Genomic DNA, 17,796 nt, shown 5'->3' with positions numbered 1-17,796 from the left:
TGTTATTTAAAAATAAGCAAAACTATACATTTAAAAAAAGAAGCGGTATAGGCTATATAAATTAATCATCTACAAAACATTTATGCAAAGAAAAATCTAGTGTATAATGTCCCTTTAACATATAAATAGTTATCTTTTGCGTGCATGACAGAGAGCCACTTGGTAGAGCATTCACTGCTCTTCACAGCTTAAAGGGACGCTGAACCCAAATTTTTTTTATTTTGTGATTCAGATAGAGCATGCAATTTTTTTTTTTATAAATCTTTATTTTCATATCAGCAATCATGTTACAACATCAAAGTTTCAGTAACAATTACAAGTCAATACCTAAGTCAAGATATATTGAGATCCTCTTCTCCTCTAAACCCTGGAGAGGGATCCTATACAAAAAATAAGTAATTCCTTCAAAATACGGTTGCTGATTTGTTTTATATTTTTTTTTTTGTTGTCTAACATATTATCCACCTCGGCCCAACAAAAAAAAAAAAAAAAAAAAAAACAACAAGAAAGGGGGAAAAAAAAAAAAGAAGAAAAAAAAAAAAAAAAGGAAGAATTTCCAAGGATGGGGAATGTTCATTCCTTCTCTCGCGTCTCCTCCCCTACCACATCCCTAACTGTACCAGCTCAGTATTTCTAAATGGAAAGATTATATTCTCTATTTCATTTACTGGGAAGCTTTTAATGAGTTTTGACCATTTATTAAAAAATGTTTTTATGTCCTTCTCATTGTTCATACTGACATCTCTTTGTTCTAGAATACATTGTTTTTTAAGGCAATTTTTCACTTCTATTAATGCTGGGGTTTTATGGTTTTTCCAGTTTTTAACAATTAGGTATCTAACTGCTAGTATTGTTAGTATTACCAATTTTTCCTGAGGGTGTTGTCCTTCTCCCTGACCTAGGCAGAACACTATTTGCATAGGTGTGAGATCCAGAGGGGATAATCCAAGTGTGATGTTGAGCCAATATTGGATCTTTAGCCAAAGTTGGCTAATTTTTGGGCAGCTCCAGATCATGTGTTTAAAGTCTGCTGCCATAAATGAGCATTTTGGGCATTTGTTAAAATTCGGGTTGTGTAATTTGTAGCCCTTTTCAGGGGTAAAATATGCTTTGTGCAGTATTTTTAGGTGTGACTCTCTCCATGTTGCGGAGAGTGTGGCCTGGTGAACTTTGTTTATAGATCTTTGGATAACCTGTGAATCTATGGTGCTAGGGAAATTTAAACTGTTCCACTCAGAGGCCACCTGTTCCAGTATAGGTAATCCCTTAGTTCCATTCAAAGAAAGATAACAATAGGTAATTGCGGTGTGACCAGCTCTGGTGAGTATTAACCAGTTTTCCAATTTACCCCAGCTCCAATCCCAACCCACTTCTCTTATCAGATCTGTGATATAATGCCTTAGTTGTAGATATGCGAAGAATTGATTATTCGGTAGCTTAAATTCATTTTTTATTTCGTCAAATGATTTTATACATTTTCCATCTAAATTAAGAAATTGTTGGACTGTTTTTAGGTCTAGTTCATGCCATTTGGCAAAAACTGTCGAGTTCATCCCTGGGTGGAACTCAGGGTTCCCCTTTATTGGGAGATACTTTGAAGCTTTACTGTTAATCTTCAACCGATTGGCAATCTTCCACCATGCTTTGATGGGATTAAAGATAGTTTTATATTTCTTAATTACATTGGGTAATGCTTTTGGTGAACAGTGAGTCAAACCTATTGGATGAAAAGGAAAACATATGCTTTCATCCAACAGGTTGTTAGTTACATAATTTTTAGTACATATCCAATCTGTTATTGTTCGCGCAAGGAATGCTAAGTTATAGGATCTTATATCTGGGAGAGCCAATCCTCCATATTCTCTTCCCACCGAGAGCTTAGATAATGATATCCTCGATCTCTTGCCTTGCCATAGGAAGTTTCTAACTGCCGAGTTTAATGAGCGAATATCTTTTTCAAACATAAATAAAGGGGTATTTTGTAACACGTACAAGAGTTTAGGGAGGAGAACCATCTTGTAAAGTGCGATTCTCCCAGAGAGAGAGATTGGTAGGTTAATCCAAGTTTTCAGCTTCTCAAATATGGTTGATAAAGTTACAGATATATTAAGTTTATATAAGTCCGCCGAGTTAACTGGAATATTAATACCTAAGTATTTAAATGACGTTATTACTTCCTTAAATGGACAATCACTGATTGAGTCTGACTTTTTTCTAAGCCAGTAGATTTCTGATTTTGATGCATTTATTTTGTAACCTGAGAAGGTACCATAGCTAGCTATTATATGTAAAAGTTTAGGAATATTAATCTTTGTATTCGCAATATAGAGAAGGATATCGTCAGCATACAATGCAATTTTTAATTCATAATCGGATATTCTAACTCCTTGCAAAGACTGCCTGATCATGATTGCCAGGGGTTCTATGGCTATGTCAAATAAGAGGGGGGAGAGTGGGCACCCCTGCCTCGTACCCTTTTGTATATCGATATCTGTAGACGTAAGGTTATTAACTATTAAATTTGTTTTAGATCTTTTATATAAATTTTCTATGAATTCCCGGAACTTACCTAAAAATCCGAATTTATCCAATGATGTGAAAATGTGAGTGAATAGAACCGAATCGAAGGCTTTTTCTGCATCAATTGCCACTATGGCGAGGTCAGGTGCACCCATTTCTCCCCCCTCTCTGTCTAACCTTTGAGAAAAATATTCGGAAATCACCAGCGCTTCTCTAATTTTTGAAGTAGAGTTTCGGTTCTTCAAGAAACCTGCTTGGTCTCTATGAATTATATATGTTAAACTATTTTGAAGTCTTTCAGCTAATATTGAGGTCAAGATTTTATACTCTGAGTTCAGGAGTGCTATAGGGCGGTACGACTCTCTTTGGGTTGGGTCTTTACCTGGTTTCAAGATTAGCGTTGTAAATGAGGCTGAGAAAGTCACTGGGACCGGATTACCATTGACATAAAAGTTATTATACATACTACATAGATGGGAGGCTACTTCCGGGGCTAAGATCTTATAAACCTCATTAGGCAGTCCATCTGGGCCTGCACCTTTATTAAGTGACAATCTTGCTATCGTTTTATTTACATCCTCCTCCGAAATTGGTTTGTTTAAAGTGGTTATTACTTCCTCTGGAACTGTAGAATAAATTAACTTGCTCCAGAAATCTCTGGATTGCTCACTGTCAGCCGTTCTTAGTGAGTAAATATCTCTGTAATAATTTGTGAAACTCCTTAAGATATCCTCTGAGTTTGTGTGTGTCTGACCTTCTTGTTGTATTCTATCTATCCTAAAGGGCTTTTTTTCTCCTTTTACTAGATTGGCAAGTAATTTGCCTGATTTGTTGCCAAAACGGTACATTTTAGCCCTAAATTTTAGGTCTTTTTGAGTTTCCTTGAGAAGTATTAGGGCATCTCTTTCTTTTTTAGCTTTAATATATTTGGCCCAGTTAAAAGATGACTTTGTTAAGAGGAACCTATTGTATGAGTTTATCACAAAATGAATGGCTTCTTTCTCCCTTTTTCTTAGTATCTTAGTTAACTTGGCAGCATATGCTGTTATTTCCCCTCTAATTACTGCTTTTGCTGCTCCCCAGAAGATATCCGGTCTATCTATGTAATCAATGTTAAATTGTACATATTCCTTAAATTTGTCTTTTAAAATTTTTTTAAATTTCACATCATTTACCAGATAAAAAGGAAACCTAAATCTCAATGGAACATCTCTTGGGGGCTCTAGTTGAAACTCGAGTGATATTGGAGCATGGTCTGAAATAACTATTGGAGTGATTGCTGCTTTTATTTTTCTGGGGCAAAGTTTCTCATCTATTAAAAAAAGATCTATTCTGGAGAGCGTTTTATGCGCTCTAGAAAGACAAGTGTAATCCCGTAAGTCAGGGTTAAGTACCCTCCATATGTCTCTTACCATTAAGTTCTGGTATATGTTCTTGAATATCTTTGTTTCTAATTTATCCTTTTTATTTTTGAGTTGTTTACTGTTAAATCTCTTTCTGTCTAACGGAGACTGTGGGGCCATATTAAAGTCTCCCCCCATAATCAGGAATCCCTCTGAATGCAACAGTACCGTGGATTGAATTAGATTCCAAAAGTCATAATCAAGCTCGTTAGTAGAGCATGCAATTTTAAGCAACTTTCTAATTTACTCCTATTATCAATTTTTCTTCGTTTTCTTGCTATCTTTATTTGAAAAAGCTAAGGAGCCAGACAATGTTTGGTTCTGACCCTGGACAGCACTTGTTTAATGGTGGGTGAATTTATCCACCGATCAGCAAGAACAACCCAGGTTGTTCACCAAAAATGGGCTGGCATCTAAACTCACATTCTTGCTTTTCAAATAAAGATACCAAGAGAATGAAGAAAAAAATAATAATAGGAGTACATTAGACAGTTGCTTAAATTGCATGCTCTATCTGAATCACAAAAGAAAAAAATTTGGGTTCAGTGTCCCTTTAAGACGGTGCTACATGTGCGTTTGGCGTGGCTAAGCACCTCCCAGCACCATCATAGAACTGGCACTGCTTGTAAGTTGAGGTGGAGATAAATTTTGTGGAACAACAAAATATTTACCAATAACAATGGCTGATTTTAAGATTTTATATATTGAGATCTACGGATTATAACGATAAAGGGGAATAAATAAGCCTCACCTTGAAAGTTCTCAGTGTGTTGACAACATTGGGGGCCATGTCTTTGTCTACCCAGCCCACCATAGCACCATCTAACATGACTGGGTAACAATCTACAAATGGTTTTCCTGGTATTCCATCTATGGGGGTGACACCTGAAGGAAAAAAAAATAGTAAATAAAATCAGTAAATTATATAAATGCTTTCCAGCCACCCTGCTCAGAGGTTTACTAAGATACAGCAAACATTACAAAGTTAAAAAATCTCCACATTTAAAAGGGGTGTAATTAAAATTTGTATACTCTTAACAAAAAAGAAAAAATGTAATGTAAACTTCTCACAGTACATCAAACATTTAAAGGGACATTATAGTGGAAAAATGACATGCTGTGATTTTTAGGAACATGTCATTTTAACACTAGCGACCCTGCAATGCTGTGTGTTTAACCTCTGCAAACATACTTGGTAGCCACAGAACACTGCTGGTCCTGAGCAGTACTTTAACTATGTGTTTAACCCATTTGAAAGGGTCAAACAAATAGCACTGCAGAGTTTATAGTGTTAAAATGACATGCTCTGCGAATTTAGAGCATGCGATTTCTCCACGTTATTGTCCCCTTTTAAGGGACACAATAGTGAAAACAAAATTCTACTTTCTACCAAAACGGTTAATTGTACGACATATAAAGTCCAACCTCTGTTCTCCTTTAGAAAGGCTTCAGATTTTAAATGTTTAAAAAAGACATGGAAGTCAAAATCCATCTTTCATGACTCAGAACATGCAATTTTAAGCTACTTTTCAAGTTAATTCTGTTAGCAAATTGACTTCAATCTCTTGGTATTCTTTGTTGAAAAGCATACCTAGGTAGGCTCAGGAACAGCAATGAACTACTGGATAGCTGCCAATTTGTGGCTGTACATGTATGCCTTTTGTCACTGGCTCACTATGCATTTAACCCGTTTGCAGGTTAAACATATGTATATGCAAGCTATAGTGCAATAATAAATGCTCTGACACATTATAGCATTTACTCCTTGCACATTTATCTGCCTTTAAAGTGACAGTCTAGTCAAAATTAAACTTTCATGATTCCGATAGGGCACAGTTAGACAGTACTAGTTCATGTGTGTCATATAAACATTGTGCTCACTCCCGTGGAGTTATTTAGGAGTCTGCACTGGTTGGCTAAACTGCATGTCAGTCAAAAGCACTGAGATAAGGGATCAGTCTGCAGAGGCTTAAATACAAGGTAATCACAGTGGTAAAAAGTATATTAATATAAACGTGTTGGTTATGAAAAACTGGGAAATGGATAATAAAAGGGATTATCTATCTTTTTAAACAATAGAAATTCTGATGTAGACTGTCCCTTTAATGTTAATTTACACTTTAAAAATCACAGTGTCTGATTAGACTTACCTGGACATGGGCAGGTGAGCTAATAAGTTCTGAACAAAATATGATACTGAAGCCCCTTAGTTATTTACATTTGGCAATAGTGCTCAGGCAGTTTCACTTGCATTTGTTGAAAGGCTAATAATTACACAGTACATAAAATTACAAATGATTCAGAATCTCTGGACAGCAATTATATAGTAGGACTGACCCGAAGAGAAAATTATACCTCTTCACTTTTGTAAGCTTAAAGTGAAGGTAAACTTTGATGAAAGAAAGCCCGTTTTTTAAAAATACTATTAAAAACAGGGGCACTTTCATTCATCAAAGTTTAGAAAGCAGCCGTTTTGATTAAAAACTTACCTTTGTTCTTTTCACAGCCAGAGCAGCTTCTCCCACATGGAGATCCTCTCTTCACACGCCATCAATGACTAATCCGGCTTCCTCCAATCACAGCTTTCCCCCCAGGGGAGTCATGCTGTGATTGGAGGAAGCCGGATTAGTCATTGCTGACGTGTGAAGAGAGGATCTCCGGGTGGGGGAAGCTGCTCTGGCTGTGAGAAGAACAAAAGGTAAGTTTTTAATCAAAACGGCTGCTTTCTAAACTTTGATGAATGAAAGTGCCCCTGTTTTTAATAGTATTTTTAAAAACCGGGCTTTCATTCATCAAAGTTTACCTTCACTTTAAAGGACTCAGTAAGACAACAGTACCTAATGAGCAAAGCAATAAGAGCAGGGAAGAATTGGATATCGGCTGCGTAACAATTTCACACACTGCCGTCATGTGATTCATGAGACCGCAGGGCTCGCCATCTGGTGTGTGTACAGGGCACAGGAAACCCCAGGACTCAGGCAAAAGCCGGCGCACACTGGTGGTCCTCATCTTGGCAAAAGCAGCACCTCTGTGCACGCAACGGAAATGGGAGATGTATCGGACGAAATTCAGCTTGTCAGCAACTACAACAAGGCCAGAATTTTGCAGCATTCCAAGACCTATAAAGAAAACAGCAACAATTGTTATAGCTTTTACATTTCATGCTGTAATTCTTTATATAATTTTGAAAGGTTATCTAAATATCAGATGCTCATCTTTATTTATAAATGTACTAAGGCCCAAGAGAGGTCATGCCAACTGCTAGTCCTCCTCTTTTGTGTATCATTAGAATAATTAGGGAGTGACCTTCTTCGTTGTGGGAGGAACATTTGCCAGGGAAAACGAGGTCTCACTTATATATGTTTAACCATATTGTGGACGTATGTTTCATATACTACTATTAACCTAATTAGTACATTTTACTCGTAGGTTACCACTTTCACATTATTATATGTCTACAATTAAGAGGCAGGTTATTACACTGCAGTTTGTCATTAGGTTATTTATATTCTCAGATAACGCTGCCTAGCACTGAAAATAACCTGTTTCAGGACTATTGTTATGTATGAATAGGTCTTATATGTTATATATAAAAAAAAAACAACAGCAACAATGTCATAAAGTGATTCATTACCCGATAGTATAAAAGCACAAAAAAATGATTAGTTTCCAAAACACATTTGTGTTTTTGCTAAAATTTTCCATTCAAAAAACTCCTAATAAACACTGCTGGTTTTACGAGTAGAATATAAAATTTGAATAGAAGAACCATTCGCTCCCTCACTTCTTGATATTTACTCGACCACCTCAATGTTCCTACAGAACATTGGTTTTCAAACCTGTCCTCAGGCCTCCCCAACAGGCCAGGTTTTCAGGATTTCCTTAGGTTAGAGCAGGTAAAATAACCATGTTTACTTATCAGCTGATTATTTCACCTGTGCTCTGGTTCAGATATCCTCAAAATCTGGCCTGACTATGTGACATGCACTAACAAATTAAAGTATGGCCCTTTAACATTTGTTTTAAAGGAACATTTGAATATTGAATGTAACATGGCAATAACCATCTTAAATTTGATTCCAAATAACTTACATTTAATTACTTCATCCAATAAAAGGAAAATATGAAGATGTTCATCAATCAATACGTATTTAGAATAAACAATTATAAGGCCAATATTTGTTATTTCTAACGAATGCGCCAAACCATTTTCCTATCACTATTAACCACTTGGCTGCCGCAATTCCAGGGGTGTTTAGGTGATACCTTTAATCATGCCAACATTCTCTCATGGCATTTGAACCAGAATGGAAACATTACAATATTATATATACCATTCTCTAGCTACAATTGGTGTGCACTGAAGACAAGCTTTGAATATCCCTTAAAAAGGGATAATAAACCCAATTTTTTTTCTTTCATGATTCAGATAGAGCATGCAATTTTATAATTTATTCCTATTATCAATTTTTCTTTGTTCTTTTGCTATCTTTATTGGAGAAAGCAGGAATATAAGGTTAGAAGCTGTCACATTTTTGGTTCAGCACCTGGGTAGAGCTTTCTGATTGGTTTGCTACATTTAGCCACCAATCAGCAAGCACTACCTAGGTTCTGAACCAAAAATGGCCCGGCTTCTAACCTTACATTACTGCTTTTTCAAATAAAGATAACATGAGAATGAAGAAAAATTGATAATAGAAGTAAATTAGAAAGTTGCTTAAAATTGCATGCTCTATCTGAATTATGAAAGAAAAACATTTGGGTTTTAAGTACGCTGTATGTATACAGTAAAGCAACATAATTGGCTTTTTAAAATAAGTAAAGGAGTATTCAGAAGATCCTCACAAGAGGTGCGCTTGTGACCATATGTAGAGTAGAATATACAGTAAAAGAAGGCTGCTCTCTTCAAACGAAAAGACCAATCAAAGGGAACCCAAAAAGGAAAAACAGAGGCGCCACATAGAACAGAGAGAACAAGGAGCCTCTATTGTAAGCCTCTCAGCAGATGTAGCGGCACAACCGGAGTGCCAGACAGAGAAGCACGGGACCTTCTCAGTCGCCCGTAAGACACAGTAAGCGCGTCAGGACACTTATCAGAGTGGGCGAGTACCCGGGCAGACCAATCAGGAGGTCCAAAACGAGCCAGAAGTAGGCAGATCAAGAGGTCCGTGAGAATCAAACAGGAGCACGGATAGTGTAAAAGTACAATCTTTTATTTATACATACAGATAGTGACGCGTTTCTCAGCAAATACAGCTGTTTCATCAGGCTACAACCTGATGAAACAGCTGTATTATTTGCTGAGAAACGCGTCGCTATCTGTATGTACAAATAAAAGATTGTACTTCCGGCTCGTTTTGGACCTCCTGATTGGTCTGCCCGGGTACTCGCCCCTTCTGATAAGTGTTGTGACGCGGTTACTGTGTCTTACGGGCGACTGAGAAGGTCCCGTGCTGCTCTGTCTGGCACTCCGGTTGTGCCGATACATCTGGTGAGAGGCTTACAATAGAGGCTCCTTGTTCTCTCTGTTCTATTTTCAATAGACAATGCTTTTTAAAATATAATTATACAGATGTAATAATCATTAACCCCTTCATGACCGAGGACGTGCCAGGAACGCCCTACAAAAAAATACCCTTCATGACCAAGGAAGTTCCGGATCGCTTCCGCTTTTATGATATTGCAGAGATGCCTCGGATATTGAGGCATCCTTCAATACCATTTTTTTTTCACACCGATGCAGAGAGAGCCACTCTGTGGCCCTCTCTGCACCGGTAGCGATGGTGCCGATCGTTGGTGGGTGGGAGCTCCCTAATTAACCCCTTCATTGCTGGGCATAATACAAGTGTGGTGCGCAGCTGCATTTTGCAGCCTTATTACCAAAAAAACTATGCCAAAGCCAAATATGTCTGCTATTTATGAACAAAGGGGATCCCAGAGAAGCATTTACAACCATTTGTGACATAATTGCACAAGCTGTTTGTAAATAATTTTACTGAGAAACCTAAAGTTTGTGAAAAAGTGAACGATTTTTATTTGATCGCATTTGGCGGTGAAATAGTGGCATGAAATATACTAAAATGGGCCTAGATCAATACTTTGGGTTGTCTACTAAAACAAAATATACACATGTCAAGGGATATTTAGAGATTCTTGACAGATATCAGTGTTCCAATGTAACTATTGCTAATTTTGGGGGAAAAAAAATAGTTTGGAAATAGCAAAGTGCTACTTGTATTTATTGCCCTATAATGTACAAAAAAAGCAAAGAACATGTAAACATTGGGGGTTTCTAAACTCAAGACAAAATTTAGACACTATTTAGCATGGGAGTTTTTTTGGTGGTTGTAGATGTGTAACAGATTTTGGGGGTCAAAGTTAGAAAACGTTTTTTGTGTTTCCATCATATTTTATAAAAATGTTTATAGTAAATTATAAGATATGATGAAAATAATGGTATCTTTAGAAAGTCCATTTAATGGTGAGAAAAACGGTATATAATATGTGTGGGTACAGTAAATGAGTAAGAGGAAACTTACAGCTAAACACAACAGAAATGCAAAAATAGCCCTGGTCGCAGACGGTCAACAAATGGAAAAGTTCTCTGGTCACAAAGGGGTTAAGGGTTTTCTAAATAAAAAGTGTTCTCCTGTTTCCAGTGCACATTTTCTTACCCGTTTTAGATCGCAGGTTGCCAGTGGCCAGCAGATATTCACATGCTCTTGTGAGATCGGTTGTAGAACCAAATATTTTCATGAGGGTTTCTGTGTTCAAGACAAGATTAGTTTTTTGTCCTCTTTTGTCTAGGTTTAGCTTCGCTAACACCAGCCAACCCTCCATTTTTTCCTGAAGGCGAAAGATAAATTCAAGCAAATTGCGAGAAAACAAAAAAGAAAAAAGTGTTATTTCATAAATATATATTGTAATGCAAGCACATCAGAGTAAAAAATGCCCTACTGTGCACATAATGCTCTTTTTTTTGACAGCTACAAAAGAGTTATAAGAGCCATTCATTAGACCATGTAATTTTATCACTATTTACCTGCAAATCTTTGTGATTTAATCCCTGCAAATGGGGTTAAACACACATTTAAAGTATCGCTTAGGAGCCACAGAGAACCGATAGACCAATGGGTTAAACACATAGATTTGCAGGGTTGATAGTGATAAAATTACCTGCTCTAACAAACGAAAGCATGTAATTTTTTTTTTCAATGTAATGACCCTTTAATTAAAACATATTTTAATTTAACTGTAAACTGATATAGTAGTGTCATTTGTGTACTTCCTATTAAAGGCTACTGGCTGATAACGTCAATGCCCATTGTTTTATTGGTTGAATGGGACATGCCTCTGCAAGTCTGCCAACAAAACATTGGTTTTACTACAGAGAGTAAGTTGCATAAAAAAAAAAAGCTATAATACCTTTTTAAATGTCCTATGTAAAATGAAAAATACAAAATGACTGCAATGATCCTTTAACTTCCCAGTTAATTCTCACGGTTCTAGAGCAGCAATGCTTAACTATGTCAAAGTCCTAAAATGTCATAGCCATCAACAGGTTATGCCACACAAATTAGGGATACGAGTTAAAAAACGTTAAATTATTCAAAGCATTTTTAACTGAGCATAAAGTATTAGTCATAGAGGTTTAGAATAAAACACTTAACACTGTTAATTATTTTAATTAATAGAATTCTCATATTGTGGCAAAACTTGAATAGTCATCAAGCTATCGCATGCCTATAAAATGTAATCAATTCTTCTAGGTACACTTACACAAAGTCAGATATTTTGTAGGCCTATAGTTGGGTGCATGATTAAACAATTATACCAAACAGATGCTAATGATCATCAATTTAATATGTAGGTTTAAACAAAGCCATTAACTGAAACAGCTGTGTAGGAGTAATAAAAATGGGTGATGAACAGACAAACTCTGCCAACAAGCTGAGGTTGCTGAAGACAGTTTAATGTCAGAGTCATACATCATGGCAATATTATACTGCATCAGCAGGGTTTCTCTCGAGCAGAAATTTCAAGGCAGACAGGGGATTCCAAATGTGCTGTCCAAGCTCTTCTGAAGAAGCACAAAGAAACGGGCAATGTTGAGAACTGTAGACACAGTGGTTGGCCAAGGAAACTTAGTGCAGCAGATAAGAGACACATCATGCTTACATCCCTTCGCAATCAGAAGATGTCCAGCAGAGCCATCAACTCTGAACACTGAATTGTCAGAAACCAGTGGGACTCTGGTACAAACAACTGTCTGGAAAAGTCTGGTCAGAAGTGCTCTTCATGGAAGATTTGCGCCCAAAAAGTCATACCTCCAACGTCAACACAAGGCCAAGAGGCTCAACTATTCACAAAAACACTGGAACTGTGGTGCAGAACAATGGTGCTCTGGACCGATAAGTCAAAATTAGAAATATTTGGCTGTAGCAGAAGGCTGTTTTTTCTCTGAAGGGCTGTAGAGCGGTACAAGAATGAGTATAAGCATGGTAGAGGTCCCTTGCAAATGGAGTTGGGGATTTGGTCAGAATTAATGGTTTCCTCAATGCTCAGGCAGATACTTATCCATCATGCAATGCTATCAGGGAGGCATCCGATTGGCCCCCAAATTAATTCTGCAGCATGACAACTCCAAACATACAACCAAAGTCATTACAAACTATCAGTGTAAAGAAGAACAAGGAGTCCTGCAAGTTATGATATGGACCCGCAGAGACCTGATCTCAATATCATCAAGTCTATCTGGGATTACATGAAGAGAAAGAAGCAACTGATGCTGCCTAAATCCACAGTAATGTGGTTAGTTCTCCAAGATGTTTGGAACAACCTAACTGCAGAGTGCAAGTGTACCTAGAAAAATTGATGCTGTTTTGAAGGCAAAGGGTTGTCATACCAAATATTGATTTGATTTACATTTTTCTTCTGTTCACTCACTTTGCATTTTGTTAATTGATAAAAATAAACTATGAATATTTCTATTTTTTTAAAGCATTCTTAGTTTACATAATTTTCCACACCTGCCTAAAACTTTTGCACAGTACTGTATGAGGTTGTTATGTGATTTTCAAAAGAAGAACAAATTTTATTCTCAATTAATAAAATGTAGGAATTGGATGTTCGAGAGATTCATGAAAGGCCTATACATGTATGTTTACATCAGTCAGAATACATAGAGGAAAATGTTAATGGAAACGCGTCAAAACATAGGCTTAAGGGTGTTGCGTTATATCACAAAATTAATAAAAATAATGATAAAAGTTAAAACAGTATCTAAGTATGGAAAAAAATAAAAAATAATAGTGCTTATAAAAGATAACTAAATGTGGAACAATTAAATTTGTTGAGTAGTTTAGGAAATGTTGCTAGAGTGAATCAATATAGCCAACGTGGCTAAAATATGTTGCTAAAATGTATAACTATATAGCAGGTGCTGCTAAAGTGTACAGCAATGCGTAATATGATAACAAAATTACAACTTTAACTGCGACTAGGTTGTACACAATGATAGAACAGCTTAGGCATTAAAAAAATATATATTTTAATAAAATACGATTTTAGAAAAATGATACTAAGATATAACATCGATAGAGTTAAACATGGATAATAGACATATGAGCGAATGCTGCTAAGGTCGTATATTAAAACCCAGAACAGAAAAGATTGGCCAATCTTAAAGGTATACAAAAATATGTATGTGCACAGAGGATATGTGAACATCCAAAAATAAATTAAAAAAAAAAAGGGGTGAAAAAATAATGAAAAATATTAATGAGGTGTCCCAGAATTAATAGGAAATATATATGAAATGTCCAGAAAAGTTCCAAATATATTTAGGGCTAGATTACAAGGGGAACGCTAAATTACCGCTCGCCCGTTTGCAGGCACGTGATAATTAACCAACCATTACTGTTATTGCTACCGCGAGTTTGTGGTAGCAATTAGCGGTCAGAAAATTAACCAGAGATCCAAACTCTGGTTAATTTTCTAAAAGTGACCCAAAATGCCCTGAAAATAGAGGGCATTGTAGTTTTTTTAGAAAAAAAAAAAACGGCACTAAAAACAGCCTTTACATTGCGGTCCCAGTAAATATATACGTATGTATATGACTATATACATAAATATTTGTGTGTTAATATGTGTATATGTTGACACAAATATATGTGTATATACAAGATATTATGTAAAAAGTTACACAATGTCTCAATATATTTAGATGAAATATTAAAGAGACATAAAAACCAAAATATTTCTCTTTCATGATTTTAGAGAGAGCATACAACTTAAAAAAAAAAAAGTTTAAATTTACTTTTATCATCAAATTTATTTTGTTCTATTGCTATCCTTTTTTGCAGGTAGGTAGGGTCAGGATTGTACAATGTGTTTGTAGCAATATATGGCAGCAGTTTTGCAAAAAAAAAAAAGCTTCTATCAAATGTTATACATCTGCAAGAGCACTATATATGGCAGCAGTGTTTGCTTCCATATAGTGATCTACAGACACGTGTATTACCTACCTAAGTATGCTCTAAAAAAATTAATGTCATTAGACCAAATTAAATTTGCTAATTAAAATGAATTGGAAACTTTTACAAAATTGTATTGTATATCTGAATCATGTAAGATAAATTTTGAGTTTCATGACCCTTTAAGGCAATAACCAACATTCAGTAACTTTGTGCTGTGTTGAATAAGCAAATCACCTTTAAAAACATTAACAAAAGCTGTCCTGGTGTCAGAACTTCCTGATTCATTAAGCTGTCAGGATTTTCCTCCATGCATTCGTCCTTGGCAAAAGTGAAAAGCTTTCGTGTCATCAGAGCGAGCATTTGAAACTTGTCAATGTTGTTCTTAAGATGGATGCAAATGCATTCGCTACAGGAGAAAGGGGAAGAAAAATACAGCATGAACCCCACATAATTATAACATTCATTAAATATCTTTAATGAGCTTACATATATATGTATAATCAAAACAAATTCTAAAGAGAATAAAAAGTTTACACTACATCTCCAAACTGACAGCTACACTTCTACACATTGCTGCGGATTATGCCAAAAGATCAGTACAACTGCCCTCTATAACCTTAAAAATATGGACCCTTCAAGTACTGGTAATTATAATTTTAGGCTTTGTTAATTAATGAATCATAGACTTAAAATATAACTTTCCTAAAGTAATTAGACTTTAAATTAAGCATGTAAAGCGAGATCTGATTTCAGTGGGTCAACATTTTGAGGACAGTTCCCTTTCCTCATACCTTAACCCTTTGAGTGCTAAGCAGGATTTAAATATTTTCAGTTTTTCACTATTTTTCCCAGATCCCCAAAGGAAAGGTTAGGCGATCACGTTTCCAACGGTGGGTCTTGGGGGTCTGTAGCTGATTAGATGCCTGAGATACAGGCTTCTAAGCAGCATGCCCCCTTTCCCTATACTTTGTATTGTTAATTTCAAATAAAGTTGTGCAGTGACATCATCACGTCAATGCGCGTGACGTTACCACAAGTAACGGGAAGCCCCGGCGATGCCTGTGGGAGGCCCCAGATTGCTCAAAAGGTGGTTCAGTGCTAGCGACGGCTCTGACAAGGGACATTCCAGTCAAAATTTAAATACACATAGAATTATTACATCTTTGAATTGAAACATATTTGCTATATACATGTATTTGCAAAAATAAATCTAGTAAAAGTTATAACTGTTTTTGTGTTAACATTTTTCTCTGCACATGCTTGTGAAGCATAGCTAGATATTCTCAGTGCACCAGTATTCTATATACTATAGCTGCTCAGAGCATCAGTAGGGCTTGTATCATGTCAGCAATTAACAAATTGAGTCGTTACCCAGATGGGTACAAACACCTTAGGCTCTCTGAGCTAGTGTTGTATTTAAAATGCTGGTGCACGGTGCATACTTAAATATAATTTTGAAACAGCTATAGCTTTTATTAGAAGCATTTTTGCTAATAAATGTATATTACACAAATGTTTCTGTTCAATACTGAAATGCACCCATGCGGTTTCCAATTTTGCTTGGAATAACCCTTTAATTTAAACATGTATAGATCTGACTGGCTAGAAGAACTGATGTAATACAGATGGATTGTCGGAGTACGCAAACTGGAAAATGCTCAAACAGTGAACTTCTTAAAGGGACACTAAACACATTTTTTTTCTTTAATGATTCAGATAGAGCATGCAATTTTAACCAACTTTCTAATTTACTCCTATTATCAATTTTTTCTTCATTCTCTTGCTATCTTTATTTATAAAGCAGGGAATGTGATGCATAGGAGCCGGCCCATTTTTTGGTTGAGATCCTGTGTTATGCTTGCTTATTGGTGGGTAAATGTCAGCCTCCAAAAAGCAAGCGCTATCCATGGTGCTGAACCTAAAATGGGCTGGCTGCTAAGATTTACATTCATGATTTTCAAATAAAGATAACAAGAAAACGAAGAAAATTGATAATAAAGTAATTTAGAAAGTTGATTAAAATTGCATGCTCTATCTGAATCATGAAAGAAAAAATTTGGGTTCAGTGTCCCTTTAAAGACACTTACATGTTTCTAGGACCTATGTGACTGTAAAGTCTGTTGATGGTTTATTTTTTAATACGTATTGATAACTCTTAACTTGAGGAACAAGAGTGTATCAGCACCTGTGCCTGGGGGTATACACACATTATCTATTTAGGGGTAGATTACAAGTGGAGAACAATTTAATTGCACTTTAACGCGTTAACTTCTGAGGGTTTTTGCGCACGTCGGGTTGGGGCTCATAGTACCAGACGAGGCAAAAAAAAAGCTGAACTTCGAATATCATGAATGCGTTAAGGTATACCGCAATAGACTTTAAAGGAGTGCAAAAAAACAACACCCTTAATTGCACACAAACCTGATTGGAGTTTTACTCAAGTGTGCTAACCAGATATGAATAATGAATATTTCACATTCCAATGTTCTTTACATAGCAGAATATGTTCCATGTATTCTTTAAATAAATATTTAATATAAATATCCAATTTTTTTGGTAAAATATATAACTATACCAATATATCTATGATTATAAAGAGGGTATTAATATATACAGACATATATAGGAAAATCTATTTAAAAATACATAGAACATAGTTCCCTATGTGAATAACATTGGAGTGTGAAATATTTACAGTACATACACGGCTAAACACTTTTATTAAATATGAATATAGCATAAATATGATTTTTTCATGTTTTCAGCTACTTGACTGCAAAGGGCTCCAATGCACTTAGATATGTCTATATATGATATGTATTTAGGTGTATAAAAGATATGTCTGTAAATACATATTTGCACATATAAACACACATACACATAAAATATATATATATATATATATATATATATATATATATACACACACATACATACATACCATACATATACATATTTAGACATGTTTGTATGCATCTCTATGTTAAATTACTTTGCATGCCTTTTTTTTCTAACACCTAGAGACCTTATATCTTTGAGCCTAGGTATCATGATAGGTAGAATAACAACCTGGTAAGAGAGTGAAGAGAGCCCAAAAGGAAATTCTCATATGAGTAACATTCTGGAACATGATACATTCAGTAATCATTTTACCTATTGAATGGATTTTTTTTTATATACAAGTGGTTTTCACATATGGGTTTTAGTTCCATTTGTAATTTTATATATATACGACAACATAAATTATTTCGTTTTAAGATTTTATTCATAATATATTTTTATTGTAGCTCTTCTTCCATTGTAAATTGACTTATTCTATTTCATGATATATAATGTTATTCTCTCTTACTACTATGTCAAGTGCTGAAATTTTAAAAGTTCAAGGTACTCAATAT

The 17,796-nt window shown here is 35.6% G+C and overlaps 1 protein-coding gene across 1 annotated transcript in view; it reads right to left on the bottom strand.

The window, feature by feature from the left end:
* Positions 1-17,796, bottom strand: part of POLR1B (RNA polymerase I subunit B) — a 58,398-nt gene that overhangs the window by 26,125 nt on the left and 14,477 nt on the right. The window contains exons 7-10 of the mRNA XM_053711955.1: positions 14,636-14,807; positions 10,598-10,769; positions 6,761-7,042; positions 4,675-4,808 (exon numbers count right to left, since the gene is read on the bottom strand). Coding sequence (XP_053567930.1) covers positions 4,675-4,808; positions 6,761-7,042; positions 10,598-10,769; positions 14,636-14,807 — 760 coding nt within the window. The remainder of the gene's footprint in view (positions 1-4,674; positions 4,809-6,760; positions 7,043-10,597; positions 10,770-14,635; positions 14,808-17,796) is intronic.

Source organism: Bombina bombina, chromosome 4, assembly GCF_027579735.1.
Source record: "Bombina bombina isolate aBomBom1 chromosome 4, aBomBom1.pri, whole genome shotgun sequence".
NCBI classification, from domain to species: domain Eukaryota; kingdom Metazoa; phylum Chordata; class Amphibia; order Anura; family Bombinatoridae; genus Bombina; species Bombina bombina.
The sequence above is the reverse complement of the archived record's forward strand: the minus strand, read 5'-3'. Positions and strand labels throughout refer to the sequence as shown.